Raw genomic sequence first — 26,628 nt, 5'->3', positions numbered from 1 at the left:
TGCGATTTTCAGCCAGACAGGTACTCCAATGGATGTCACACAAAAGACAGACCACGAGACTCCCACGAACTCCTTATGTCTCTGTTACGTTATGCAATAACTGCCAGTACCGTACAGATATCGCGGGAATAGTCTCGTGAGTATCCCCCCCCAGCAAAGCCCCCCGATGCTACTGTTCCCAATTCAGAACTAGCTTGTCTCCGCAGCATCTTCTCGATTGTCACGCGCCACATCTGGTCTTGGTTCTAATATCGACCGTGGCTCATCTTTCTTCCTTTGCGACTCCCAAGTATCCAGCTTCGTATTCCCGTCCTTCTGATGTGCTTTCCGAGTGGGGTAAATACAATCATTAGCTCTTTCCTGAGGCTGTCAGGACTGCCCACATCATAGGCCCCCAAGACCCAGCCAAGTTCTCCGCCAGTTCTGCATGTTTTGACGCCGTGCATATTGAAGCGCTGGATTTCAGACTGAGGAGCCTTCGGAAGGGAGGGGGAGGGACTCTATGTCGATAGCCACTGCGCCTCGGTGGTGATGCGGAATGCGAGTGGTTTCTTGGTAGTTGTTCTGGTATGGAGGCTCGAGGTCTGAAAATGATCATTGGCAGAAGTCTCAGGTCAGGGATTTTTCAGAGCGGCATCTGCGGCAGCTCAGCCTCTTAAATTTTAATTTTAGCTGGCAGTTCGATAGTATCTGTGGCTTCGTATGCTCTATGGGGCGAATGTCCATGATGTGGGAATGAATGGGGCCTGAGCCAATCCATACGAGAGCGTTGTTCAGGTATTGCTTCAGTTGTTGGTCGGTCGATAGCAGATGCAGTTTCAAGTCCAGAGCGGATACAGCACCAAATGTATGCAGGCATCTTCTGGATAAGACGTTCATGAACAAATTCTATTCATACTACGGTACGACACCATTCTGACGCATAGCGAGTTCCTGACACATCCGTTGTCTACCACAACATCCTCATCTCGGGTAAGCTTTCCATTATACAGAACATGCAGCTTACCCTTTTTGGAGAGAAGACGCTCCGTAAACCAATCGGTCATAGACAAGTCTTTTTCGTCCGGTTAATACTCAAGATTAATCTCCTTCCTCGCTCTTTCCCGTTACAAACTAATTTACGTAGCTTTTTGTACCATCATCCGTAATCGTCTCCTTGAACCACTCGTGCTCGAGAGCCTGCCGGGCGCTAATACGCTGCTTTGGATCAAGCATAAAGACACGCTGAAGAAGGTCGAGGAACTGCTTGTTGAACGCTGTATCTCCGAGAACGATCTCCTGTCGGCTATTTATTAGCATTTATCTCTGTAACGCGCGAAGAATTGCTTACGTGAAGGGGCTTTATGTGATCAAATTTGGGACCCAAAGTGAAGAATCTAGAATGAATTAGCATAGCTCGGTATATAGAAGAGATACACTACTCACGCTGCAGCTTCGTTGCGGTTATTCTTTCGATCGATACCTTGAAACTTCTGCGCCAATTTCGGCTCAATCGTGTCACTGCACACTCTCTCCATCATTGCGAGATGCTGGGGATCATTATCATCATGCGGTTGAAATAGAGCACCACCAACGGAAAGTTCGACGAGGATGCAGCCAATGCTCCAAATATCGCTTGGATAGCTCCATCCATTTTCGAGTATAATCTCCGGCGCGCGATATGGCCTTGTAGTTATGAGCGGGACGTGTTGTTCGTTCTCGAAAGTTGCCGACCCAAAATCAATAAGTCTGATCTCCATGTTGGGTTTTTGATATGAGTGATCGACGAGGAGAATGTTTTGCGGCTTTACATCGGTGTGTATTATATTAAGGTCGTGTAAGACTGGAGCGCAATATTAGTTGGACCGCAACCAAGGTAGGAAAGATGACATACACGCAACGCTGACAAATAGCTGCCGAGCAAAGCTCTGTATGTGACTGCTTGGGAAAGTCATAGATTTGTTATCGTTGAGAAAGTCGGAGAGGCTCTTGCCTAGAACATCGGTGACTATGCAGATGTGGTTGCAGAATTCGAAATAGTCACGTAGGTGGATGCATTTGTTCCGATTCTGTTCGTCGTTAAGGTACAAAGTCTGTAGCACCCGCAGTTCATCGCGGGCCTCATCCTGAACTCGAGTGATCTTGATTGCACACTTCAATTTTGTCTGCTTGTCAAAAGCTTCATGGACTTCGCCGGAGGTGCCCTTGCCCAGAGGTCTGTTGATAAAGTCTGCAAACAGTCACCACTCGGCCGTGCAATGGCAGTCCATTTCTAGAAAGGCACTCACATCTGTCACCTATGCGCCTATTCTCCTCCGTTACCATGTAATAGCCTTCAGCATCGTCGGTCTCCCCGTTCACAGTCGCAGTCTTTTGCAAAGTCAGCTTTCAGATTGCAATCTGTATAACAAAGGCCTTACATCTTTGATCGAACGCACATTGATATCTCCAGCCTTTACGTGGGGCTTCCGTGGCGGTATAGAGGAACTGTTGGCGTCTCCCACCACCTTAATCTTCTCTTCCTTCAACTTCTTCTTGAACTTCTTCCTGTTTTCCATCTTATCACGAATCGGTTGCTGAGTCACGCGTTTCCTCTTCTGCCCAACCGCACTATTCCCGTCGTGCGCACCACTGGTCCCATGAATCGAATGTGGCCCCAGTGATGTAGGTGCCGCAGTCTGTAGTGATGTGGTTCGATCCATCAAGATAGTGTTGGACTCAATGTTCTCATTCGAGTATGTGCGGGTATGGAAGAATGCCTGTTGGTCCCTTGCAGTATCGTGTGCAGCTGTCTGACTAGTCCTCTTCTTGTTGGCATGTTGTGAACCTCTCACTGTTGCTTGTGGCTGTTGCTGCTGAGGTCGCTCGTTCCCTTTCCAAGATGGCGGCTGTGGTGAGTCGTTACTTGTGATAGTGATCTCTTTCGGTGGTTCGTTCTTGTAGGACTCATGGCAATCAGTATGCCCTTCTTTTTTTCTCGACATCTGCGATGCTAATGTAGACTGTGAAACTGTCATGTTGCTAGACTGTGGCTGTCTTGAAGCTGAGGTATTGGAGGCCGGCGAAATAATTGCTGGTGCGCTGTTTGGAAAGTCGTAGGAAGGAGTGGTGATCGTAGTGAGGTTCATCTGATATCTTGGTGTTTTGCCGAAGTTAACCCGGCTTGATGCGAAAACAATACGCTGGACCTCCACTATGCTATCGCCCCAAGCCGGCTTGAGAGCCTGTGCCTTTTTCCATTCAGAGAACTGATCCACAACCTTAGCATCCTCGCTTGGAACGTCGATAGGAATGGAGCTTCGTGCAGGAGGTGCAGAAGGAGGTGCAGCGGGAGGTGTGGAAGCATACGCCTGAGGAAGCTGTGGAGTATATATCTGATATGCAGGCGGTCCATGTGGATATCCTTGAGGCGCCGGCGAATGGTATCTGTGCATCGACGAATAAGGAGGAGGTAGCTGATACTGCAGTTCTTCCTGACGCTCTTGTTCCTAACGTTCTCGTTCTTCACGGATCTGTTCTTGACGCTCGCGACGTGCGGTCGATCGCTGCACAGACGCAGACATTGAATCAGTCATTTGCAGTTGCAGCTGTTGCTTCTGAAAGGTCGCATATTCCTGCATGAAATCCTTCGACTCCTCACGATGTATTTTGGACTCCTCGTGATACAGCTTTGCCTCCTCCCTTTCCTGCTTCAGAAGCGACCTCCGCGGGTCAAAGATAACAGCGCCAGTTTTGGTCCAGAGCTTGTAAAGGCTTGAGGGAGGTCGATGAACTGATACATTCGATACGCCATTTGCGATGGCCTTGCTCCAGACAAGTTGATCATGATCCATATCATAGTGCTCGCCAGAGTAATCGACAAAGCACCAGCCATTCTGATTTTGAAGGCCGAAAGCGGCAGATTTTTCAAGCGTAGTAGGCCACTTCATTTCCCTATCCATTCGCAGACAGGCTGACGTTTCCAGTAGAGGGTCGTTGGTCTGATCCTCGAGCTCCAGTTCCTCTATTTCCGATGTGGATAGTTCCTGCGTCGCCAGTCTTGACTCATGTTCCTCACGACGATGACGTTTGGCCTCTTGTTCACCAAATTGAGCTACCTCGACCTCCCACTCCTCCTTTTCTTGCTATTTGTTAGCCCTAACTGGATCAAATGCTGCGGTCTGACGGCTCTGTGACTCCGCAAGGGCGTTTTACTGCATGAAATAACGGGCACGAGAGCCTGGACCTCCACCGCAATAAGCTGGTGCAGACGCTTTCTTACAGGCAGCATCAGTCTCGGCCTCTCCGGCGGCCTCTTTCGCTTTAGCAGAAGCTGTCTTTTGCCTCTCGGTGGGTCTAGCCGTAGGAGGCGTTGTTGCAGGAGGTGGACTGGCTGCGTCGATTGGGAGGCATTTCGAAACACCAAAGAATGTGCTAGGTGAGGTATACACGGATCCAAGCACTACGAGCAATGGAATTCAAGTATGGGAGACATGAATCATATGAGGCTATTCAGCGATACACAGATGGGTGACGAGCAAATTTCTCCGCGCCAAGTACCTTCACGCTAAAGTAATAGTCTCCGGACACAACGAAAAGTCTATTGATTGAGCTAGCATATATATGGACTAGTCTATGAACAAAGAATAACTGCAATTTACACTTACCTTAAAGTAGATAGCTACATAATACACACACGAATTGCACTCCTCGACTTGTCCCTAATTGTCCTATTTTCCATCTCCTTATATTCGGCCTTATAACGAACACAACGGTACTGGAGAGCCATACTCGTAGGCCGATCCAGCCACGCCCATAGTCGGCATATTTGGGCTGCTTCTCCACCTCCCTCAGTATATACGAGAATTCTGCGTGTACGAGAGTTCTGGTATACTCGATAACTTTGCTGATAGCGATACCGTCTTCAAGAGTATCAGAGAGTAAATCATTCAGGGATGAGTGCTGGCCCAGTTTACATTGCAGTTCGTGATATTTTTCAATTTCTACATTGATAAACATGAAGAGAAATTATGAAGAACACTACACAGCATCTTCCGTCTATACTGGAAAGGATAGTACGGGAGGCCGTTTAAGCTAGCCATGAATTATCAAGCTATGTCCGCTCCTTTCACGAGCGATAGAATCCCAGCTCCGGAATCTGTCATGTGGATGTTGCTGTGATGCAGCCATGGCCCCAGCTCTCCCGAACCCCCATCATCACCCTCAGTTATGATCAGTTGTGCCTCCAGCTCGCAAGACCAACGACAAAATAAGTCACACCCTCCCCCTTCTCCCTCCTCCTTCCTCCTCTTCCTCCTCCCCCTCTCATAACTCATACTCTATACATGGATAATCAAGAAGATCTTACCAGCCACCGAGACGACTGAAGAAGATGCAGGGACACATGAATGTTAGCATGCGGTCCCGTTGTCCATTGGTCATAGCTGTTTGAAGCTATTTCAGGGCCGTTATAATCATTCCTCCACCGTTCTTCTTCCACATTTCAACGACTCACCCCTCACCAAGCCATCTCCTCATCCTTTCAGCTAGTCACCAGCTCCTTCCTCCTCATTCCTCTTCGTGTTCAACATCATTCAGAGTCACTGTAGGCAGCATGGGCTGGCAAGAGGTGGTCCTGGAGCTGCATCATGGGCGCAATTCTCACCTCACCTCATCCCTGCACCATATCCTCCTGCTCGCGTGCTAAGATTTATCAAGAAGTCGTACAACGAGGTGTTTCTGACATGGTTCAGCCCTCTTACTACGCAATGTGCAGGGAGTACAGTCATAGAGCTTCATTCGTTTCTCTAAAAGAAAATCAGGAGGTCTCTGGTACAGAAGTTCTGCCAAATTTTCAGGAGCATACAAAAATGTCGCTCGAATGGCATCTTTATTGAATGAGGAATACACGTATTTGGTGATGGAATTCAAGCCTGACGTTCAATCCTAGTCCTTTGTCAGAGACTTCGCCACTTTCACTGCGTGTTCGATAATCGAGACTGGATCATCGTAAAGAGGCACCATTTCCGTAGGAAGCTTGTCCATGGACGATAAACCGGCTCGAGCTTGAGCTCTTGTATCGCAAGGCTGACTAGAAGCGAGATAAATTCTCGGTGGGAACGGATTCGGTAACGAGGCTGTCGAAAATTAATGAGCTCTGCCATTCAACTGAAGAGAAGGCGATCAACGTACAAACGAGAATGGTGCTTGAAAAGCTCGATTCCAGTCAGGACCCGTGACAGAAACATTAGAAACGAAAACCTGGCCATACTACCATCAGCTCATGAATAATTGGTTCAGCAGTTTTACGCTGGACGTGTAGCGTACATGATTGCGGCAATTGAGTTTGTAAAGGTGATGTGGTTAGGCGAAAACGTATTGTAAGCTAGATCGAGGACACTCGGCACAGTTCTAACGGACCAGGCATGATTTCCGCCCTGATATTGGCGATATTAGCCACAACTCGTGAAATGACTGATAAGACCCACCAGAGTATTGCGCGAGAAAGTTCCGGATGAAGATCATAGGCGAACATGGTCGTAAGGACGGGGTGCTGTGGCTGAAATTAGCATTGAGTGCACGTAGTGGGGAGTCAGCATACCTTGTGAACTCTCTAGATCTCGATACCCAATCTCTTACACCGGCTACGCGTCATCATCCTAGAACCAATTGGATAATGCGCCCTTTGACACATCGAAATCTGGGACTGACTGAAGGGTCGACTAAGGTCGTTGAGGCGGCGCTTAAAGACCTCGAGGTCGGTGAATGATTTCTTGAAGATGCGGCAGCCATTAGAGGAAAGCTGAAGGGTCATGGTGGCTTTGGGTATGCCACGAAGCCGAAAAAGGCTCTGAGCACCCTGAAGATCCATGAAGGTGGATTTATCATTGGTCTGGATTAGCGAGCGCGAATCTGGGCCGAGGACGATATTCAAGGTCTGAATATTGATTGTTTGAGCGACCTTCCACGATTCTGCGGTTGCTTTACCGGAATATTTAACTTGAATGTAGTGAGGTTGTCGAAGGGAGTGTGGCGAGCGGGTCTTGATGTATGCTGTCATGACATCCAAAGAATTAAACACAGTACTGATAATTTGGGAATTGCGATATGATTGCGAAGCAGTGAACGAGCGATAGTGTGCCATCTCATCGCGAATTTGTTTGCATGTCGCTGCTAAGTTTCGAGAGGATACAATGCGCTCTTTGTGATCGTCTGTGGTCTTTATTGCTGGACGTAGCGCACTCGAGGGACCAGGGGCATTGTACTCCTCGATGTCGCCTGTTCTTACGAACTCCCGGTAGATCTGATTCCTTAGTTCCTGCGGTATAGACAAGAGAGCCATGATAGACGAGGTTGTGATTCGGACTGGTAAAAACCAAATTGTAGGGAGTGAATGGATTCTGAAGTGAGTTTTGGACCACTTAGTCAGAAGTGCGGTAACCACTTTGCCTCAGTCCCTCAGACCTACCAAGATCGCTAAGCCCATTCGGGTTAGCTCGCCTCGCTAAGCCCCGGTTCCGCAGTAAGCAGAAGGCGCTAACCTGAAGGGGCTTAGCGATCTTGGCACGTTCTGAGGGACTGAGGCAATTAAGGGGGACGCCAACCCTGGCTACCAAGAAGCCGAGCAGCCTTGGAAAGTTACAAATATCGCGAATTTCCACTGCTATTGCCTAGAATCCTTTTCCATTGAATCCAATGTTCAATATCATCTGCTAATACGCGTGCAATTATGGCGAAACACGCAGAAGAGACCTCCGAGAAGAATAGCACTGGAAGCCTGCCGAGAAGCCTACTCTTCAAAGCCTGCCACAACAGCCTCCTCGAATGAGCCAACCTCCTCAAAAGCCACTCTCCCGCCTCCTGCCAAAACAGACTCAATAGAGAGTTCGGAAGACAGCTCAGAGGCGGATAGGCAGGGGTCGAGCTCAACTGAAGATGACGATGATGCCGAAGAATCAGACGGCTCCGATGCAGCCACCATCGCAGGGGCTGGAAAGGAGGAGGCTGGGGATTGGTTCGGAAAGATCACGACATGATGGACGACGATGGAAGTGGGGTTTAGTTGCAGTGTATTAGGGAGGGTTGCAACTGCTCTCGATCAGGAGATTCAATTCTGGTCATCATATGTGAAGCCCTCGCGATTGTGGACCATGCAGGATTCAAGATTACCGACCGGAACCGCCATCCTCTTCCCGTTTGTAGACATTCCAGGCCGCTGTAAATCATCCTCCAAAGCGTTATCGCCCCCTAGCAATGTCATTGAGGATCTCGAAAGACGACGGTATGTTCTCCCTGTAGGTCACTGCTTGGCTCCAAAGCACCTCCATCTGACACATGGCGCTCTCCGAGCCTTCCTTGCGAGGTTTGGATTGTACTCCTCGCGAATAGTGCGTCCGAGTCAAGCGTCATTCCGAGGAGGAGAAGCACTGACGTTGGCGTTCTAGGCGATTTGAAGGCTCTGTTGTGTTAGCTGAAGGTGCGAGCTGGTAACGTTGCCAGAAGACCTCGAAGGTAGAGCATTTGTATGATCATGGCAGGCGGGAGTTTGAGAGATGCTGGCGTAAGACGGCCCTGCGGCAGACGATCTAGCCTCCGCGTCCTCACGTTTCGTTGATGAAGGTTTCGACCACTGTGGTACTCAAATCAGTGGGAGGGATATTGTTGGTAGCGTAATATTACATGAAGTTGCTTAGCTCCTGAAGCTCCCTCCAAGTCTCTGTAGGGTCCCCACTGGATCCGACGCTGGTGGTGGGTATCTTCCCTCTTCTTGGATGATATTTTGTTGGAGGTGGTAAACGATGTAGTAGATATTTTGGTTGGAAGTGTCGTAGTTTGTATTTTGGGAGTCCTGGTTGGTGTTGGGGTGATGTATTGGAGGTCTGGTTAACTTTCTTTTTTAGTGATTGTTTTTGGGTAGGTTTCGCAATGTTGGTGTCTGGTATCCATGGCGATGCCTGAGTGAGATCTTGTTTGGAGCTCAGCATCATTCTGAATCCCAACTAGACTGCCAGCTCCCGATTGTATAACCTCATAGATTCTGTGACCTGGATACTGGGGTTTGATGGTATACTTGTTCAACGAAATGAAGTTATGCACCACTCTCAAGTCATCAGATCCTTTCTTCTTTGGCGGAAACTGACTCCTAGCACCCCAATCGCTAGCAGCGCTGGTTATGATGCCTGCTTCCTCCATTTCTGGGAAGATTCTAGCAGCAAATTCCCTTTCCTTAGGGGTGTATCGCTTGATAGAGTGATAGACCGGTCTGGCATTATCAGTGAGGTCGATCGAGTGATGCACAAGATCAGTAGGTTTGATGTCTCTCATCGTCTTAGCAAAGCAATCTCTCTAGGTGTACATGAGCCTCTTGGCAGCATCCTTCCGTTCCAGGGTATCTGCTACTGCACCAATGGTGATCTCACTCTCCGCAAACCATTTGTCCACTTCAACTTGGCTAGCATCACTCATTTCACGCAATTGAGGTCTTCGTTTAGTCGGAAATCCATGCATGGTCCTTAAGGACATTGGTTTACTTTCGCAAATTGCTGCATCCATGCTATACTGACGCAATTCCTTTCCCGAACTCCAAGCAGGCACCATGGCAGGAACCTTGAGACGCCCTCGGTCTAGCAAAGCATCGAACGGTCCTTCTCCTCGGCACGAGCCTGTAGGATCCTTGGATGCAGCTGCTGTCTTGCTAGACTCTGATTGTGTTCCACCAGGTTGGAGTTCACGCCAGTACACCCCCTGGTGGTTACTGACGCTCGGCCTTAGTCATACCCGTCCAACTCATCTGCCAGCCGAGTAATCTCATCCTCAGCCAAAGCGGTCCTCCATTCATCGACCGAGGGTTCATCAACGAGCTCAACATTAAGAGACTCTGCTTCAGTTCCCTGCACAACCCGCTTGACACCATCCTTGCTCCGAATGGTAAGAGTGTTTTCTCCATGGTCCTCGATCGCACGGACACGTCTCATCCAGCGCTTTGAGAGAAGAATGTCGTAGATATCACCCATGCCCAGAATGAAAGCTCGAATCACTGCTACAACTCCTGCGACATTGACAGGAGCCCATACATCCTGCTTGACCTGTGCTAGTCGATCATCAGCTAGCTGGAGTGTCCACTCATCATTAGATTTGCAAGTCGAGAAGTTCAACCAGCTTGGGGTTGATAAGTTCCGCCACCGCTCCCGTATCTGCTAAGGTCTTCTTTATAAGCGTCACTCCAACCCATGACATGACGTACAGGCACACAACTTCCTCTTCCTCATGAGCTTCAGTTTTCACAGCAGGAGCCTTGTCTTCTTTCGCCGACATCAGAGCTGCTACTGTGGTGAGTTTCCTTCCCCGCCGAGAAGGTTTGGAAGACGCCATCGCTCGTGCTAGCTGCGCTCTGATCTGGGGTGAGCGATCTAGCAGCTGCCAGATTGGCAATGTGACTGGGGCGTTAAGGAATTGGGAGACTTGGAAGCGTTCTCTGTCCTTTGCTATGTTGATGGCAACCGTCTCTTGAGGTCCATCGTGCTGAGGCTCCGAAGACGAGAGGGGTTGAGCCTCGTAAGTCTCTACCATGGCTCGTTGACGATTCAACTTACGCTGAGGTTCCAATGACGGTGGTAGTGATGGCATCGGAGGGTCAATGAATCGCACCCCTGGAGGACGCTGAGCATTATTCTGAGGTCTGCTAGGCACTCGGGGCTGATGTGGCAACTGTTGATCCTGAACTTCTTCCACGGTCGGCTGAGGTCTCATAGCGGGTGGCAAGGGGAGTTTCATTCGACTGACAGGCCCTGCTTGATCATCAACCAAGGTAGAGGGCGTTGCTTCTGGCGCTTGACGATCCTCCACCTCTACTTCATCGGTGACATCTTCCACTCGATTGAATTGTCCTCGTAGCTCAGGAGGACCCGACATTACACGCTCAGCCACTTTCCTAGCAGCTCGGCGAGGTTGTTGCCTATCAGCTTTGGCAGGTTGCTTCTGTACTCGATTCGCTGAGGCAGCCACACCATCGTGGTAAGCTTGATTCTCCTTGTCGTCGTCTACATCCTCGAATCTGACCTTCGGTCTGGATGCTGTGGCTGCTACTGCTCGCTCGGGATAATCATCCAATAATTATCCACGCCGTAAGATAGCTGGAGTCATGGGTAAGTGTGCTAAGGTCCTCCCGGTGTTACCCGAAAATTCATGGAGAGGACCTTCCGCTCTTTGGGACAGATGTTCTTGAAAGCGTTGGGCCACTGCAGCAGCTGGTGCCTGTTGTGGTAACGGAGGTGCTTTGCTAGGAGCATTCATCTCTTCGACCTTCGCTCTGTTGATACCTTTCTGCTTGAAGTTCACTTGTGGCTCCGGGCAGTTCGTGAAAAAATGGCCAGGTGCTAGACAGTTGTGGGAGATCACATCAGAGATCCCCGATCTTGGGTAGCTCCGGTACCCACCCTGATCCTGTTGAGCTGGTTTTCGGTACCCTCCTAATTGCTGTGGCGGAGGTGGCAACGGCTGCACGTATTGGTTCACGACTGGTTGCTGCTTCTGGGTGGCTCGGAGGCTCCTGAAGAACTCTAGCAACTCCGCATTGACCTCACCCTGTGAAACATCAGGCTTGCTAGAACTGGCAACGGTTCTTTCCACATCGAAGGGACTGGCTCGACCGATTCTGCTGTATGCCTTGATGACAGCAGCTTTGGCAAGCGGGAAGGTGATCTTGGTCTCCGATGCTAGGTACAACTGCACCATATCCAACTTGCTATCATCAGCAATGCCTGCTACAAACTGATTGCCCATGTAGTCCTTGAGAGGTTCGGGGCATTTGCGGTACAAGTGCTCTGCTTCAGCGACGTATTGTGCAATGGGCTTCCGGCCTTGCTTGAGGTTGGACAAAACGTTGAAGTACTTATTGGGATCTTGCTCAGCTTTTGCCTCGAGCTTGTATTCGATCTCGAAAGCTTTGGATAGCGACACCCAGTCACCCCGAGTAGCGGCATCCAATCGTTGGTACCAACTCATGGCATCATCCTTCAGGCGAGCTCGGAACACTAGACGCTTCACCATCGATGCTTTAGCAGCTTCCTTGTACTTTTCTTCCACCACGAAATTGATGGTCTCAAGATGTTCAACTGGATCTTCCGTAGCCATCCTTCTTCCCATAGAACCAGGATACACTCTCGATGATTCCGTCCATCTTGGGAGCAGGGATAGCGTGAGGAAGGGAGGGAGGTAAAGGTGTGATAGGTTGGGAAGTGGCGATAGGTTCCGATCTCAAAGGTCTTGGAGTAGACCCTGGTGACGTCTCTGGGAGGTCACTTGCTAGGGTAGCAGAGTGTTCACTTGCTAGGGTAGCCGAGTGTCTTGGTGAGGATGGGGTGTTTGCTGGTGACGTCTCTGATGACGAAGAGGAGTTCTCCACCGAGCTGGTAACGAAAGCTGGGCCTGGAGTAGCAAAGAGAGGGGAGGTAACGCTTTTGACCGGGGAACGTGATCTGCTAGCCTGCGTGCTTCTCTGATAAGAAGGCATTGTCAAAGGCCGTCGTGACATACGGAAAGGCGGTCTGGTACGAAGAGATTTCAGTAGAATTGGCTGAGCTCGGTATCTATAAGTTCCAACCACAAGGTATCGTCGATGTCCAGTGGACTTGCTTGGAGTCAGAGAATCGTGGTAGCCACTTGGCTAAACCACTGCTGACGACACAACTTGTCCTCCCTGAGGGATCTGGATAGGTGCTTCTGCTTCACAAAGGTATGTACGATGATTTGATCTATTACACGATGGTAATCCACAAGAGCCCCGCCTTTGGCTCCACATGAAAGAGGTGATTCTCGTGGTGTGTAAAGGATGATCATGTTCTTGCTACGAGATTGCTATCCATGTGGCCACGCTATCGGCCTGCAAAACCGTAAGTGGGAGCGCCAAACTAGCGGCCTGCCCCGCCATTTCTTGCTGGAACGACCGCCCAAGGCACGCAGGAGGTATTTCGCATTACATAGGTATAGAATCACAGTCAGGTAGCCGTAACAGTAGCCACTATAACCATCACGCCACCTTTCGAAAATTTGGCAGAACCTCTGTACCGGGGCTCTCTTGAAAAGAAATTGGTGACAGAGCTACATTGCGTACGTGGAGGGCTGAACCGTGCCAGGAAATCTTAGCACGCGAGTAGCAGGGAGTGGTGCAGTGGTGAGGTGAGGTGATTTGCGCCCGTGTGATTTGTGCCCAATGTCCATGCCGTAGCTTCAGCACCACCTCTTGCCAGCACATGCTGCTTGTAATGACTCTGAATGATGCTGGATAGGAGGAGGAAGGAGCCGATGATTAGGTAATGAATTATAAACCGTAGAGGTGACGAGGTAGCTAGGTAGGTGAAGGGCGGTTAGTGGAAATGTGAACGTAGGAACGGTGGAAAAAACTCAGGCCTCAACTAAAAGTATCTTCGGACAGTCCCCCTCCGACAGTCCCCGGTCCACACTAATGCAGCCTCCCGCGCACGATCTACCCATCAAGTTTTTAACCCTCGGGCTATCTAATTAAGATAAGAAGCTAGAGTACGTTAACTCTATATAATATTATTAATATGTGCTGGAGCCTGGAGCGCGGGCTTCCCAGTGGTGGAAAGCTTGCCGAGTTTTGCGCCATCTTAAATCCGATAAATTCGACATACGGTAGATAGCTACTAATCGTATGAGGATACACGCTACACCTATTACTTAATTCAATAATCTACTACCTAGGTATTCGAATCTATTATAATCACTATATAATAGCATGGCACATGTCGTATTGTCTATGGATCTGGACAGATAGGGGAGCCTCTCTGCAACTGCATGCCGAATTACAACAAAGCCTTTACCCTCCTTTATACGTGACGCATAGCTCCAAGTTCTTGCAGTGTTACCCCATTTCCTGCACTACTCCTTTTAGCGCAGCTCAATCAGCTGCTCTCCTCTCTTTGGATACCGATAGCTGTAGATAACTCATAGATGGATTGTGCGGCAAAGACTGCTAGAGCCGAGAGTCCTTTGAAGACTTCGAAAGAAAAGACGTGCAGGTCTCTAAAGAAGCAAAGTAATAGATTCTGTGATTTGGATGCCTGGACACAGCGAGAATACTCTAAAAGCACGATTCTCCATTCTATATTCTTGGCGGTGGCGGAGAAACGATTCTCCGTGAAGCTGTAATTAGGTTGTTGCGGGATGAAGGAATATGTAAACAACGGCTTTACATCAACTTCGCTCTCCCAAGGCCTTCATGGTTTATTTCTCACTTGCATCCTCGGTCTTCTACTTACTTCAACACCCATGAGTGAGCGCAATTGTCCAACCATTGCCGCCTGGCTATCTGAGGTACCTGACGTTTCTCAAACCCCAATCACCCCAACCAACCAACGCAAGAGACTTGATGACCTTTCTGGCCCTCCACAAACTTGTGGTCCTCTCACTGATCATGCCATTGCTGAAATATCACCCAACATGATCAGAACGCCTTCCTCATCGGACTCGAAGGGACGCAACAAGAAATTTAAAGTGAGCGTTCTGGACTCACTCTGTTACTACGCTGACGCGACTCTCTCCGCAAGGCTTTTTCGACCCCGCAAACGGGCGCCAGCAAGCTCTCATACGAAGCTGTCTCGCGCTCTATCACCGACACTTCCTCCTCCTCCGATATCAAGCAAACAATCAACGAAAGCAGCGTACGCGCTGCTTCAGCAGAGCAAGGAATGTTTTTCGATCACGAAACTGCCTATGGAAAGTATCCAGACCTTCAAGCCCGCGTAGATGAGCTCGTTTTTGGAAACAGGGACTCAAAGATGCGCGACGAGTCGGTTAAGAAGATCCATGCTTGGAGGGCGGAGAATGCGACCAAGGATAAGAAGACATATTTCGCTGGATTAATCCCACAGCTTCTTAAATCTGCGAGAAAAGTGGCCACCAAAAAGCGCACTTTCGCAGAAGAGATCGTTTCTCAAGCCCAAGCGTTCACAGATGACGGTCTCGACCGACGCGAAGACTGTCTCTTCGTTAAGAATATTATGCCTCTCCGCACGGAATATGCAGAAGCCGCTCAGCAAGGAGTCACCACTCCGAGACCTGACTTCGTCTATGGACTCAAACGCTCGCGCCACCCCTCTCTCGTTGGACCGCCCCTAGACATTGAAGCGAAAAATCTAATAGGTGTCGCGCCGGAGATACGACATCCCTTCTTTTCGATAGACAACAAAGGCTCTCAGCACAGTATTGAAGCCGCCGAGAATCAGTCCATGCGGTCTGGAGCTACGATGGTCGCAGCGAATAGGGCCCTTAAACGCAAGGCAAAACGTAACCTCGAGCTTATTCGGCCCAAAGATGATACTGCGGACACTAGTACTGTTGTTACCGACACTGCCATCGTCAACGAGGCTACTGCGAGCGATACTTCGTTTATCGCTGCGGACGGTACAGTTGACACCATCCCACCAGCCCCGCAGGCGAACGTGATAAAACAAGAGAATCTCGGTGCCGATTTTGATTCCTTCACATTCACCTGCAGCTGGGTCCCACAAATGGCTAACATTCACGTTCACTGGTACGAACGCCGGCCCAACGAAACCCACATCTATCATATGAACCTTGTCCGTGGCTATTTGATGTCTGATAAAGGTCATCTGACGGAATTTCGCAAAGATATATAATATGTCCTGGATTGGGGTATCGCAATTAAGCGGAAGACGATGTTGGAGGAACTGGAGAAGAAGATCGCCGAGCACGGAGGTCGTTAGTGGGAAGGCGGGCTCTGCTGAGTCGAGATATTGCCCGGTCGTTGCATAGGCTCTAGCTTATAAAGACATAATCAGGGGCAATAAAGCATCGGTTGGTATCTGCTCTGCAGATACAGCATAGAAAGGTTCATAGGAAATTGCATGTCATCATGACCCTTTCGCCGACTTGTGCAGAGACACCTCTAATACTCCACCTCACACTTCAGCTTTACTCTGCACCTAAGAATATCTATATGTATTGCCTACGATACTCAGAAGTACGCCACTTTTTATGCCTTTCCATACTACAATTTCTAACTGAGCCAATCACAGCAACGCCTCCCGAGATCATGGCCGCGATAAACTCATGGCTTGGTATCGAGCCTCTGAGCTCGAGATTAGCGCTGCAGGGCTTGGTCAGACACAACACTGTTCTGCTGTTTTCTAACTAGAGAGAGCTCTGAGCATGTAAGATAGCTAAACACTCTACATACTATCAATGTAAGCACCTTAGCACCTGCTGAATATAATACTATTACCGCGTTTGATGCTCTGGGTGGATTCTTAATGCTTTTCAATCGTAATTCAAAAGAGAAGAAGAGAGTTAGACTAATGAGATATCACATTATACACCCTCCGCTGTCTGTATTTGTAAATCTTCCTGCTCCCTCAACAGAAGACGATATTGAGGATGCCGAAACAGCCAAGAATGACAATGGAAGACTCAAATCTTCAAATCAATCGACAAAATCCTGCTCTTGTATCTACGTCCTCACTTTATCATCAACTCTTCACCTCAACTCTTCTCAGCCTCAATCTTGAAACCTCTACAAATACTACACTCTACAACGTCGGCCGCGGAGCAAGGTACTGCAGGATAACAGACAAAGACATTATCCCGCAAGAATGTTCCCATATCCCAGTACGTTTGAAAGTCTCACTTACGCAAGCCTAACTCGTATCTCTTGTACCTCTTGCATACAACGAACATTAATCGCCTAGTATCTCATCCTGCACTGGTCGCGTTGCCCAACAGTCTTACCACCGCGTGGATGCCTCCTACGTTCGACGGCGTTACACTGTTCGACTTGTTCAATCAAGACACGCCACAAACCCGCATCATGCAAGAGATGTATGGTCCTAGCACAAAGAGCGATGAACTGTACGAATCGTCCTCAGCATATGTAATACAGCCGAAATGGGGAAATCCTTTTCCGACACTCAGCGGCATCCTGGGTACCGACACGGTTTGCTTAGCTATTGCTGGCCGGCAGGATGAGGTCAATGCTGTTCGGCACTCTGAATATGCATTCATCTCTTCGCGTTGGGATGATCTTACTTTGCAGCGACCTGGGCGTATACTGACACGCTATGGAGCAGAAATGGTGGCCACAAAGAACATATGCCCAAGACACACCTCGGAAATTTCGAGCCGCGCGGCACATTTCTGTCCCACCTCCATATCGACCCTGGAGAATGATGTCGGAGAGCTCGGAGGTCCAGCTGCAGCCTCAATCCCAATAAATCCTTCCGATATAGGAAAACGTAAGGTCAGCCATATCGTATCCCATCGTCTGGCGGCAACCTGTACCGGAGAACGATTAGGCCGACCCGCCGGATTAGTAAGGCCCTCCCATAGTAATTTGGCAGCCCTCCTTACCTGTTGCACTCTTCTTCTCCATACCTCGCTGTCGCCCACCAATTTTTTTGAAGCTATCCACAACTCCGCCCGCCCCGCCTACTACTCCGCCCCGCCCACTATGACCTCTCAAGAACGCGTCGTTCGCCAGCCCCCGCAATACGGGGGCTTCGAGGATACTCAGGAGGAGCTGGATTGGTACGGTAGCAACCCTGAAGGCATTGATCGGGATCGTCCTCTGCCAGAGGTTCTCTCGGAAGACGATATGGCCCTGCTGCAGGAGAAGGATGAGAGTGACCCCAGTGATGCTGAGTGGAGTCGCGGCACGTACTCTGACGCGTCTAGATCGCCGTCGCCACCATTCAACACCCTCCCTATCTTCTACCACCCCCCTATCAAGCGGAAGGCCTCTGTCAGCCTTGATAAGCAGAAAGAGCCGCGAAAGGGGACCAAACGCAGCAAACTCGCGCCTATGATACCCTCGGAGGTCGCGTCAAGATATCTACGATGAACCAGACGGCCCCAGTAAGCATATGCTGGATGTTCGCGAGGTGCTCGAAGAGATCAAGACGAAATTCTACGATTTGGAGGCCGGTACGGTGGATTGGGAGGACGATGTAAGGGAGCGTATTTCCGCCCAGTGGGTGGCGATGTTACGCCAAATGACCGGGCCTTTTCGTTAATAAGGGGTTTAAGAGGCCTTGAAGGAGCTCGCCGGCGATAGGTATAATAGCCCGGCTAGAGGCGCCAGCGAGGCGGAGTGGGGAGGATTAGACTAGACTACATAGGCAACACCACCGATAAAGTCCTCTTCTCTATAAAAATCCCCAGCTCCGGTGGCGGCGAGTCTCCTTTCCGCCCTGTATGCCTCGGGAAGGCGGAGAGCCTCCATTGTACGAATAGCCTCATCGGTGACAGCGAGATCTAGCGACGGTGTGATAGTGACAGCGAGGTTGCTACGAGGCCGCGCCTTATTTTGGTGTGACCCCCATACAAACCTGGCGCGGCCTTGTAATCCCGCTACTGGTATTTTTCTTAGCATGGGCTGAGGTTTAAAAGCATCCCGACTTGTGGGTAAAATGTCTTGGCACCCACCACCAAAAATTTATTTACATGGTATGGCCTCCAAATACTTCTTCCAACAAGCAATATGATTACATATCGCTATTCCACATAGCTTACAGCCATATATACCTCTTGGGGTCTGCTGAGGCCGTTTTCTTTGGCCCTTATCTGGTATTCTGACGGTGTTAATAGATAATTCCAATAGTGGCTTCCTGATCTTTGACCATGGCTGTGGGGGACGTCCTTTTAGGACTGTCGTAGGCTTTGGATCCTTTTTCACGTGATCAAGATTATTTGACATCTTATTTCGAGGCATTTTTGTTGGTTTTCTAGGCTATTTGGCTTTCATCCGATGTCTGGTAGACGCGTTGTTTTGGTGGTTCGTGTGGTCAGGCCGGTAGTGCTGAACCCCTGAATTTTGGGTGCTTCCAAACCTCAGCCAACGCTAGTGTACAGTACCGGAGAGCCACTAGGCCGACCCAGCCACATTCCCCTGATTAGTAAGAGATTGCAGTAGTAAATAGGGGACACGTCCTGGCTGGTCTTACCGTCTTCCCCATACCTCGCTGTCACCACCCTCTACCCTCTCACCCCTCCCACACCTCGCTATCGTTAAATTTCGCGTATACCATTCCCGATAGCCTCAATATCGTACCCCCGCCTCGTGCGCCCTTTGAGGATACCCAGGAGGAGCTCGATTGGTATGATAGCAACCTCGAGGGCGTTGATCGAGACTGCACCCCGGAAGCAGAGTACTCGAACGAATTTTTGCCACTTAAGGAAGAAGATAGTGGCTCCAGCGATGGCGAATGGAGCAGGCCCAACTATTCTGACGCGTCCAGGTCACCGTCGCCCCCCTCGAAGCCCTCTAGCTCCCCCTCCTCCCACAAACGCAAGGCGTCTACCTCCCTAAACGAACGGAAAGAACACTCCCGAAAGGGTACAAGGGTAGCAAGCCCGCCTCAGTAATACCCCCCGAAGCTGACGTCAACAATGCTGAAGCTACCCCCTTATACCCCAGAGACGCGTCAAGCTGCTTTCTCGTTAGGCACATCTATTTGCTAGACAGTTAAAGAATTCCCCAATAAAACTCCCAATGGAACCCCTCTATAGCGACAGCCAGCGAGGTATCCCTGAACCCCCCATAGTAGACTACCAACTCCGCTACATCCCTCATACAAATTCCGCCCTAAGCGGCAGCAAGGCCTGCGAGCCTCGATGGCTATCTAGAAGCCTTCTCCACCTCATAAGAGGCGACAGCGAGTTCTTTCGAAACCTCCATAGTAGGCCGCCAACTCCGCTACATCCCCCATACAAATTCCGCCCTGACAGATAGCAATACAGGCGGACTGCGATGGCTAGCCTAAAAGCCTTCCCCGCCCTATTCCCCGCCCCATTACAAGTAACAGCGAGGTCGCTGACGACGACAACGATGTCTCGGCGACGTCGCGCCTTATTTTGCTGTGGCGCCCATACAAATATGGCGCAGCCACCCTGAAACTATGCTAACGGTATTTTATTTAGCATTGGCTGAGATAGAAGCACCCCTGAATTTTACCCCCTGCCAGACGATGGGATAGAGTCAGAAGCCACGAATTCCATAACAGCTCCAACTCACCTGGAACTCACCTTCCACCTTCGATCTACCACCTTCCATTTCAACACAACATCATCACCATGTCTCCTAAGTCAACCCCACGAGACCCAGTCAAGGCACTCAGTGGAAAACTAGGAGGGCTGTCAAAGGAGATCAATAAGCACAAAGCAACGGCACGCCGGTACCACAGCTGCTACAAGCAACCTACGATGGAATGACCAAGGAGAGTGCAGAGCGCAAGCTCGCAAGCACGGCCGAGAAAAAGGCGAGTCAATCTGCTACTACCATGGGACGGGTGAAGTCTAGTTCCAAAGATAGCAGTAGCAGGATGAGTAGCACCAAACAAGAGGATCTCGATTTCGACGACTCTGATGCGGAAACGCTCCAGTCCGATTTCGGCGGAGCTGGATCAGAGACCCAGATCAAGGAGGAAAGCTTGATGGATCTCGACGACTTGAGCATGGGCGACTTTTCCGACAATTCTAGTAAACCTGCCACCGCTGGGTTCAATGGAGCGGATAGCAAGACTGCTAGCAGGCACCCTACGGAGGGAGCGGATAGCAAGACTGCTAGCAAGCAGTATACGGAGGAATCTGGTAGCTCTCGCAAGCGGGGTAGCAACCCTAGCTCCCAAACTGAATCAAAAGAGCGCAAACGACCAAAATCCACTCAAGGTGGCTTCAAAGGCATCGCTACTGACGGAGGGATCTTAAGCTTCGCTCCAGGCGACAGACAACCTTCCTATGTTCCCCGTACGTTGGTTGCACCATCCTCTTCGAAACAAGCAATGATTGTTCTACCTGTGGTGATTCAGCTTGACGGGGAGACAATCCAGCTTGAGGTGAAGAGTAATCCTGGCGAAGGTGACAAGTGTTTCTGGACGGAGCTGAACGGAAGGGTCAAGCAACTGGAGACAGTGCTAGCAGAACCCCATTTTGGTGCTATCAGCCAGGAGGAGTTGGATCAACTTCGAGTCGGTAGCAGCCTGCTACCAAAGTTGCTAGGACAGGATGGACGTCTGCAGTATGAGGTACTGGCCAAAGGTGATCGTGTTAACAAGCAGGATTATAAGAAGTTCATTGAGGTCATCTCTAGCAATGCGGACAGGATGAAGGCACGTTACCAATACGGTAAAAACGAGGCGACATAACAGAATCCCATCACGAAACAGCACGTAGCAAAAGCCTTGGAAGCAGGATTGCGAGGCAAGGTGCAGGTAACCACGGAGGAACATGGCCAGGTTCTTCGAGCCCAAAATGCCTTCAATACCTCTACGTTCGGAGCAATTCGACGAGAATTGCTCACCTATGGATTCACTTTGAGCAACCTAGCAGATGCCGCGAAGGTACAGCGTCAAGAACTATGTGGCATCGCTACATACATTCTCGGATACATCAAACGCCATCAGCAGAAGCCTAGCAAACCCCGATCCTCTCGACTTGGAGCCTCCTGTCCTTGCGCCTAAGACATATCTACCTCGAGCATTTATCACCTACATTGGAGCGCATTCCTGCAGCTGTCAACAATGCGACCCCGAATACCAACAGGATCTTCTTGATACTGCCAGAAATCGAGCAGCCGAACAGTATGCCAAGGACTTGGAGGACGAAGTCATCACGAACATGAGAGGTGATGTGATCCAACAGCATTGGGATGAGATCAACGCCGAAGCAGGAACTTCTGCTAGAGATATGATGCGTGAGCAGATTCTCCGGGAAGAGCTCGACCGGTACAAAGAAGGCTTGCGCAAGGAGTACCAAGAGGAGCTTCGAGCTACGATGCGCAAGGAGATCGAAGAGGAGGTGAGACGGGAGTTCAATGCGAAGGTGGCGAGTCTTCAGCTTCTATGAAGCTCTGGTTCGATCTGCTAGGGATTCAGGACTGGGTCGGGGGAGGCACATTTGGCACAAATTTTACGACTTCATGACTTACGCTGTTTCTCTTTGCTTCAAGAAGAGCTTTTCTGCAGGCTGCTCTGCGCTCAGGCTGGACGAAAAGTTGCTAGGACGGTTGCTAGCATGGTTGCTACGGTGGAGTGTTATGGTCTTGGTTGCTACTACTCTTATGACCATAAGGCTTCCTATCTGGTTGGTCTCGTTGCTAGGGCTTGTTGTTACGGGGGATGGCTATGATGATGAACTTACGACAGCAGCATTTCGTCTTGCATTTCGTCTTGCATGGTAGCAAGACATTGAAAAGGGGGTGCTTGTGGGGGAGGCTCCTGCCTCTTCGAAAGAAAAAGGCTCTTGCTAGGCCGTTTATAGCCACATAGATAGCAACCTCGTAGCAAGAATATGATCATCCTTTACACGCCACGAGAATCACCTCTTTCAACGCCAATAGCATTATCTACTCTCAGGGAGTCTGGGCAAATGAACATCTTGTTGAGAGCTGATGAATCGTCGACACCTGTTTAGAATGTTTCAGTCTGAAGAATCAAGACGGCTAATCAGCGAGGGTTCTCCATAGGCCCTTAATATAGGTTGACCCTATGGAACGTAGCCCAACACAAAGATTATATAACCAAGTCCAAGATTTTGCTGATATCTCCACTGTATTGTTCCAGCGCCGTCATCAAGGACCAAGGGCATAACGTTTCAAAGTGTATGAAAGACTTCTATGGCTCCTTCGCGGTTTTATTGACTAGCAAATAATGGATCGCTATGACCATGACGTGGTGGTCTTGTTGCATCGATGGCACCGTAAATTCCCAAATATGGAAAGCCATGCTGATGGTCTCCGCGTACAACATAGTGTGCCAGTAGGAAAGCTCCAGAAATTCTAGACCAATGGCTTTTACGGCCTCGCTGTTCCCTCCAGGTGGTAGGAGTCTTCTTCCAGCATATGCCTAACTACTCAACATCAATAAAAAAGCCCGATCAGACAATTTCAGCTGCAGCTGATCCTGGTCCAGCACAAGTGAGAGGGTGGAAGCCGTCGTTCGATTATTCCAACTATATGCCCTGGACCACTCCAGACCACGCTCAATCACGTGGCAGGATCTCCTCGTTGGTCGCCCCCCAACTGACTGGTTGATATACATGAGTACTCCCCTGAAGGGTTCGTCTCCCTCTTCTCCAGCGGCCACTAATACTGCAGCGGCTGCAAAGCACACCTATCCTTTATCACGTCGTTATAGTACTGCTTAACGAGTTTCTCGCTAATTGTAGAATAAACTCGCCATCTCCATGTTTCACTGAAGGCCCAAAATAGCTCCTCGCAAATTTCGACCTCCTGGAAGGACACACACCTCAGGACGTAGCATCCGCTCTCTTGCTCGAGCCTCAAGTAATCCGCCAGTGCATCGAAACGCTGCATAAGGTACCTTACCACCACCACGTCCTTGGTCCCCTTGTGCTCGCCGACCTCCACCAGCGCGTCAAGTCTCGCACCATCGAGCCTGCTCACAACCCCTTCTTGAAACCGCACCTTGATTCCATGGTATACCGATTTGCTGTTGAACATAGGAGATCAGCAAAGGCGCACGCCAAATTTGAAGTGAGTAGGCAGTAGACTCGGAGAAGCCGCTTACCCGTGCGCCTCGTGCGTGTGAGCCGGCGCATCGGGAATCACCTCGCTGCCGAGGCTATCCGTCTCGCTGCTGAGACTATCCGTCTCGCTGCTGAGACTATCCGTCTCGCTGCTGAGACTATCCGTCTCCGTATTATCACGGTCTGGGTCGTCCCCATATGATTGTTCCTGTTGCTGCTGACGAAGAGGGGTGGTGCTGGATCATGTGAAGTCAGTCAGAGTCTGCTTGCTACCGTGCCTGGAGATGAACTGACCTTGGAGCAGAAGCCATGATGATGGTGTCTTGCTGGGATGGATGCGAATCGGAGGAAGAATCTAAAACCAAGTGTTTTTTCGGGGTGGAGAGAGAGAAAGGAAGTCGGGCCGTGAAGAAGAAGTGGTTGGAAGTGAGGTCGGCTCGTCAGGTGAGATATGGCCTTCACCCCACCCTCCAAAGGGTCATTTTAAACCTTTTGTGAGCCGCTCACTGCCTTCTCAGCATATGGTACGACCCTCTTAGACGCCCCGGCAAAAGCGCTGCTTGTCAGAATCCAGGCTGCATATCCAGGCTCTTCTCCACTGTATCCAGAGTATTGATACTGGAGGGACGAGGAAAGAGGAAAGACGTTTTGCCGGCAACTTGGCAAGAAAGCAGTCTCCAGAAAGCGAGCTTCATTGTGAATGTTAGCCTTACAGCATTTCAAGGATCAGATATCGAGAAACAAAGTCTTCCTTTCAGGAAGAGAGCTTTGCTAAGTATCGTTTGACACATCGCGTTCGACAGCAGAAGCTGAGCAGAGCCACACCTTTGATTGCTCTATTCCTTGATCAGCCAGCTCGTATAGTATCGGTCATGATCTCTTGGTCTCCGGTGCCTCTGATCCATTGTTTTGTGCTCTTGCTAGATTTCTCGGTCCTTGCCCTTGCTAGATGCATGGATCTGGATATATCCTTCAGTCTTCACCGTCTCCTTATTTGCCTTGCTGCAGACGTTGCCACCTTCATCATTCTTCTCCGGCTTTAGCATAGTGGCCTTCGCCACCACAGCCGCGTGCTCGGCCATTGGCTTCTTGCTGTTCTCCAGTTCTCTAAAAACATCTAATCCCCTGCTTCTTCAGACTCTTGGCCTCATCCTCCTCATCCTCGGTATCACCTGGCTCTCGTTCAGCAACAGCTCTCTCAGCAACTCTTGCAGCAGCAGCCTCTTCAGCAATAGCCCTTTCAGCAGCAGCCCGTGCAGCAGCGAGACTCTCATCAGCAGCTCTTTCGGCAGCGAGAGTAACAGCGATTTGTCAAGCCTTCTCCTGCGCAGCCTTCCTCTTTTGTTCAGCAGCTTTCTCTAGCCCGGCCTTTTCAATGGCATTCCGAGCATCAATTGGATTGGCGATAGTCAACCGATCGTTTCTGGGCCGCAACAGCTCTCTTTTGGGCGGCTTTTTTTTTGATCCTGGTCTTGGTCGGCAGGTGTTTTACGCTTGCCTTTGCCCTTGTCTGCTGAAGATTTCCTTATAGATTGATCAGCTAGGCGATCAGTGGAAGACACACGCTCTGCTGGTACACGAGGACGAGGGGTGCTCCGGCGATGAAGGAGGGAGGAGAGAGGAGTGCTGACAGGGCCATGAAATCGGCCTCGACGGGGTTCTTGGTCAGAAGACATAGCTACACCACGAGAATCACGATTTCGGCCGTTTTGGTGGGGCTGTATAGCTTTAATATGGAAAACTTGAAATTTCTGTGGCAACAAGGTTTAATGCCAGGACATCGGCACCCAATTTCTTGGCGTTGGCAATCTGTCGCAACCCCCATACATTTTTGTACTGCAGAGCAGACATCTACCCAACAACATCAACAAAACAATTGGGAGCACTCCAAGTGGTTAAAATCGAAGTATCACAAACCTCAGCTCTATATAGGCCTCATTATGCCTCCCAAACGCTCCAACGACTCTACCGCATCGGACCCCCCACCCCCTTTACGTACTCGCCATCAAAGCCAGAACAATCCTACAGTCGCAGTGCTGCGCAGGAGGCTGAAAAACAGGCTAAGGCTCAGGAGTAAACAAGGAGGAGTTGAATCGGGCGGAGGCCCCGAAGTCGCGCAAGAAGGATGAGGTTAAGGCTAAAGTAACGCCAAAAGGACGATGTCTTAGTCAATGCTCAGACAGAGCGCGAGGATGAGACTCGGACTGAGGTTTTAGCTGAGGCGCAACTGCAATGCGGGAAGGAAACGCCTTAGCTAAAGCTTGAAAGGTCGCTGATAAAAACGCAAGAGAGGTGGTGGAGGCCGCAACTCCAGAGTCAGAAGGGCAATGACAGGGGGACTGGGGCGAAGATCAAATAGGTCGTCTTTCAACAGACACAGCTTTAGCTGGTGCGTTTAACGTGGGGTCCTCCTTCCAACGTACGCGGTCGAGTTTTAGAGAATCAGGCTTACGATGCTCTTGAGAAACAGGCGGGAAGAGAGAGAGAGAGGGAGAGAGGGGGGGGTTACTGGGAGGGCTGCACAGCGAGGTCCTGATGATGATGGGGATATCTATGAAGAGAACTCGAGTGCAGGGAGGGAGAGAACCATTTGGCGAACCAGAAGCACCATTCTTATACGCTGTGACCTGTGGCTTAAAAAAAAGGGCGAGGAGGGACAATACATGCTGATGCTCATTGGCAAAAAAGCATTAGAGAGCAAGACTGGCTCTACGGTTGTTTTGATACAGACGTCCCCGGCTCACACTTATTCGCAACAATGGACGCATTAGCATTTGATGAGGATACAGTCCGATAAAGCAGTGAAACACTTTGGACACGTAAGCCTTCCAAGAGACATTCTTTAAGACATCTAGGTAGAAGTTGCTGGCTTTGTTTGGGATCCATGATGTACCCGTGGAAGGTCGCAAGACTCGTATATAAACCCAAGGCTTTTTGTAGATCGTGCAAGTCTTTTGGTAACGAAGAGAAGGACGCTGCTTCTGCTATCTGGATCTATCGCTATCACCCATGCGTTACGTACATGGAAAATGACTCGCCATGCCCTTTCGTTAGGAAGACAGACACCATCCAGATCAACTGATCAATACATGTGTACGCCCTGGACGTCGCCACATTCTCGGCCATGGGCTTCTATATGACCGTCAGCAACGA

At 49.9% G+C, this 26,628-nt stretch overlaps 10 protein-coding genes across 10 annotated transcripts; 4 read left to right on the top strand and 6 right to left on the bottom strand.

The window, feature by feature from the left end:
• Positions 1–1,113: 1,113 nt before the first annotated feature.
• HO173_003243 (uncharacterized protein) lies at positions 1,114–3,413 on the bottom strand (the record flags this gene model as incomplete). The annotated part of the gene is made up of 6 exons (XM_037305171.1): positions 1,114–1,278; positions 1,331–1,376; positions 1,426–1,822; positions 1,874–2,209; positions 2,268–2,349; positions 2,400–3,413. The coding sequence occupies 6 exons, from the start codon at positions 3,411–3,413 to the stop codon at positions 1,114–1,116; spliced, it is 2,040 nt and encodes a 679-aa protein (XP_037168036.1).
• Positions 3,414–3,467: 54 nt separating this feature from the next.
• HO173_003242 (uncharacterized protein) lies at positions 3,468–4,249 on the bottom strand (the record flags this gene model as incomplete). Its single annotated transcript, XM_037305170.1, has 2 exons — positions 3,468–4,099; positions 4,174–4,249. The coding sequence occupies 2 exons, from the start codon at positions 4,247–4,249 to the stop codon at positions 3,468–3,470; spliced, it is 708 nt and encodes a 235-aa protein (XP_037168035.1).
• Positions 4,250–5,904: 1,655 nt separating this feature from the next.
• On the bottom strand, positions 5,905–6,385 carry HO173_003241 (uncharacterized protein; the record flags this gene model as incomplete). Its single annotated transcript, XM_037305169.1, has 2 exons — positions 5,905–6,095; positions 6,379–6,385. The coding sequence occupies 2 exons, from the start codon at positions 6,383–6,385 to the stop codon at positions 5,905–5,907; spliced, it is 198 nt and encodes a 65-aa protein (XP_037168034.1).
• A 186-nt stretch (positions 6,386–6,571) lies between these two features.
• HO173_003240 (uncharacterized protein) lies at positions 6,572–8,218 on the bottom strand (the record flags this gene model as incomplete). The annotated part of the gene is made up of 2 exons (XM_037305168.1): positions 6,572–7,261; positions 8,132–8,218. 2 exons carry the CDS (start codon positions 8,216–8,218, stop codon positions 6,572–6,574), a joined length of 777 nt encoding a protein of 258 aa, XP_037168033.1.
• A 1,085-nt stretch (positions 8,219–9,303) lies between these two features.
• Positions 9,304–13,210, bottom strand: HO173_003239 (uncharacterized protein; the record flags this gene model as incomplete). The annotated part of the gene is made up of 5 exons (XM_037305167.1): positions 9,304–9,652; positions 9,736–10,043; positions 10,114–11,042; positions 11,133–12,057; positions 13,070–13,210. The coding sequence occupies 5 exons, from the start codon at positions 13,208–13,210 to the stop codon at positions 9,304–9,306; spliced, it is 2,652 nt and encodes an 883-aa protein (XP_037168032.1).
• A 1,037-nt stretch (positions 13,211–14,247) lies between these two features.
• On the top strand, positions 14,248–15,617 carry HO173_003238 (uncharacterized protein; the record flags this gene model as incomplete). The annotated part of the gene is made up of 2 exons (XM_037305166.1): positions 14,248–14,472; positions 14,526–15,617. The coding sequence occupies 2 exons, from the start codon at positions 14,248–14,250 to the stop codon at positions 15,615–15,617; spliced, it is 1,317 nt and encodes a 438-aa protein (XP_037168031.1).
• A 972-nt stretch (positions 15,618–16,589) lies between these two features.
• On the top strand, positions 16,590–17,833 carry HO173_003237 (uncharacterized protein; the record flags this gene model as incomplete). Its single annotated transcript, XM_037305165.1, has 2 exons — positions 16,590–16,605; positions 16,686–17,833. 2 exons carry the CDS (start codon positions 16,590–16,592, stop codon positions 17,831–17,833), a joined length of 1,164 nt encoding a protein of 387 aa, XP_037168030.1.
• A 2,365-nt stretch (positions 17,834–20,198) lies between these two features.
• On the top strand, positions 20,199–21,134 carry HO173_003236 (uncharacterized protein; the record flags this gene model as incomplete). The annotated part of the gene is made up of 1 exon (XM_037305164.1): positions 20,199–21,134. One exon carries the CDS (start codon positions 20,199–20,201, stop codon positions 21,132–21,134), a length of 936 nt encoding a protein of 311 aa, XP_037168029.1.
• A 184-nt stretch (positions 21,135–21,318) lies between these two features.
• HO173_003235 (uncharacterized protein) lies at positions 21,319–21,834 on the top strand (the record flags this gene model as incomplete). Its single annotated transcript, XM_037305163.1, has 1 exon — positions 21,319–21,834. The coding sequence occupies one exon, from the start codon at positions 21,319–21,321 to the stop codon at positions 21,832–21,834; it is 516 nt and encodes a 171-aa protein (XP_037168028.1).
• A 767-nt stretch (positions 21,835–22,601) lies between these two features.
• On the bottom strand, positions 22,602–23,786 carry HO173_003234 (uncharacterized protein; the record flags this gene model as incomplete). Its single annotated transcript, XM_037305162.1, has 4 exons — positions 22,602–22,832; positions 23,315–23,438; positions 23,517–23,711; positions 23,770–23,786. 4 exons carry the CDS (start codon positions 23,784–23,786, stop codon positions 22,602–22,604), a joined length of 567 nt encoding a protein of 188 aa, XP_037168027.1.
• Between the last annotated feature and the right edge of the window lie 2,842 nt (positions 23,787–26,628).

This window comes from Letharia columbiana, assembly GCF_014066305.1.
Source record: "Letharia columbiana isolate WasteWater2 chromosome Unknown Sc0000007_s0, whole genome shotgun sequence".
Taxonomy (NCBI): Eukaryota; Fungi; Ascomycota; class Lecanoromycetes; order Lecanorales; family Parmeliaceae; genus Letharia; species Letharia columbiana.
Note: the sequence above shows the minus strand (reverse complement) of the source record. Positions and strands in the feature narration are given on the sequence as shown.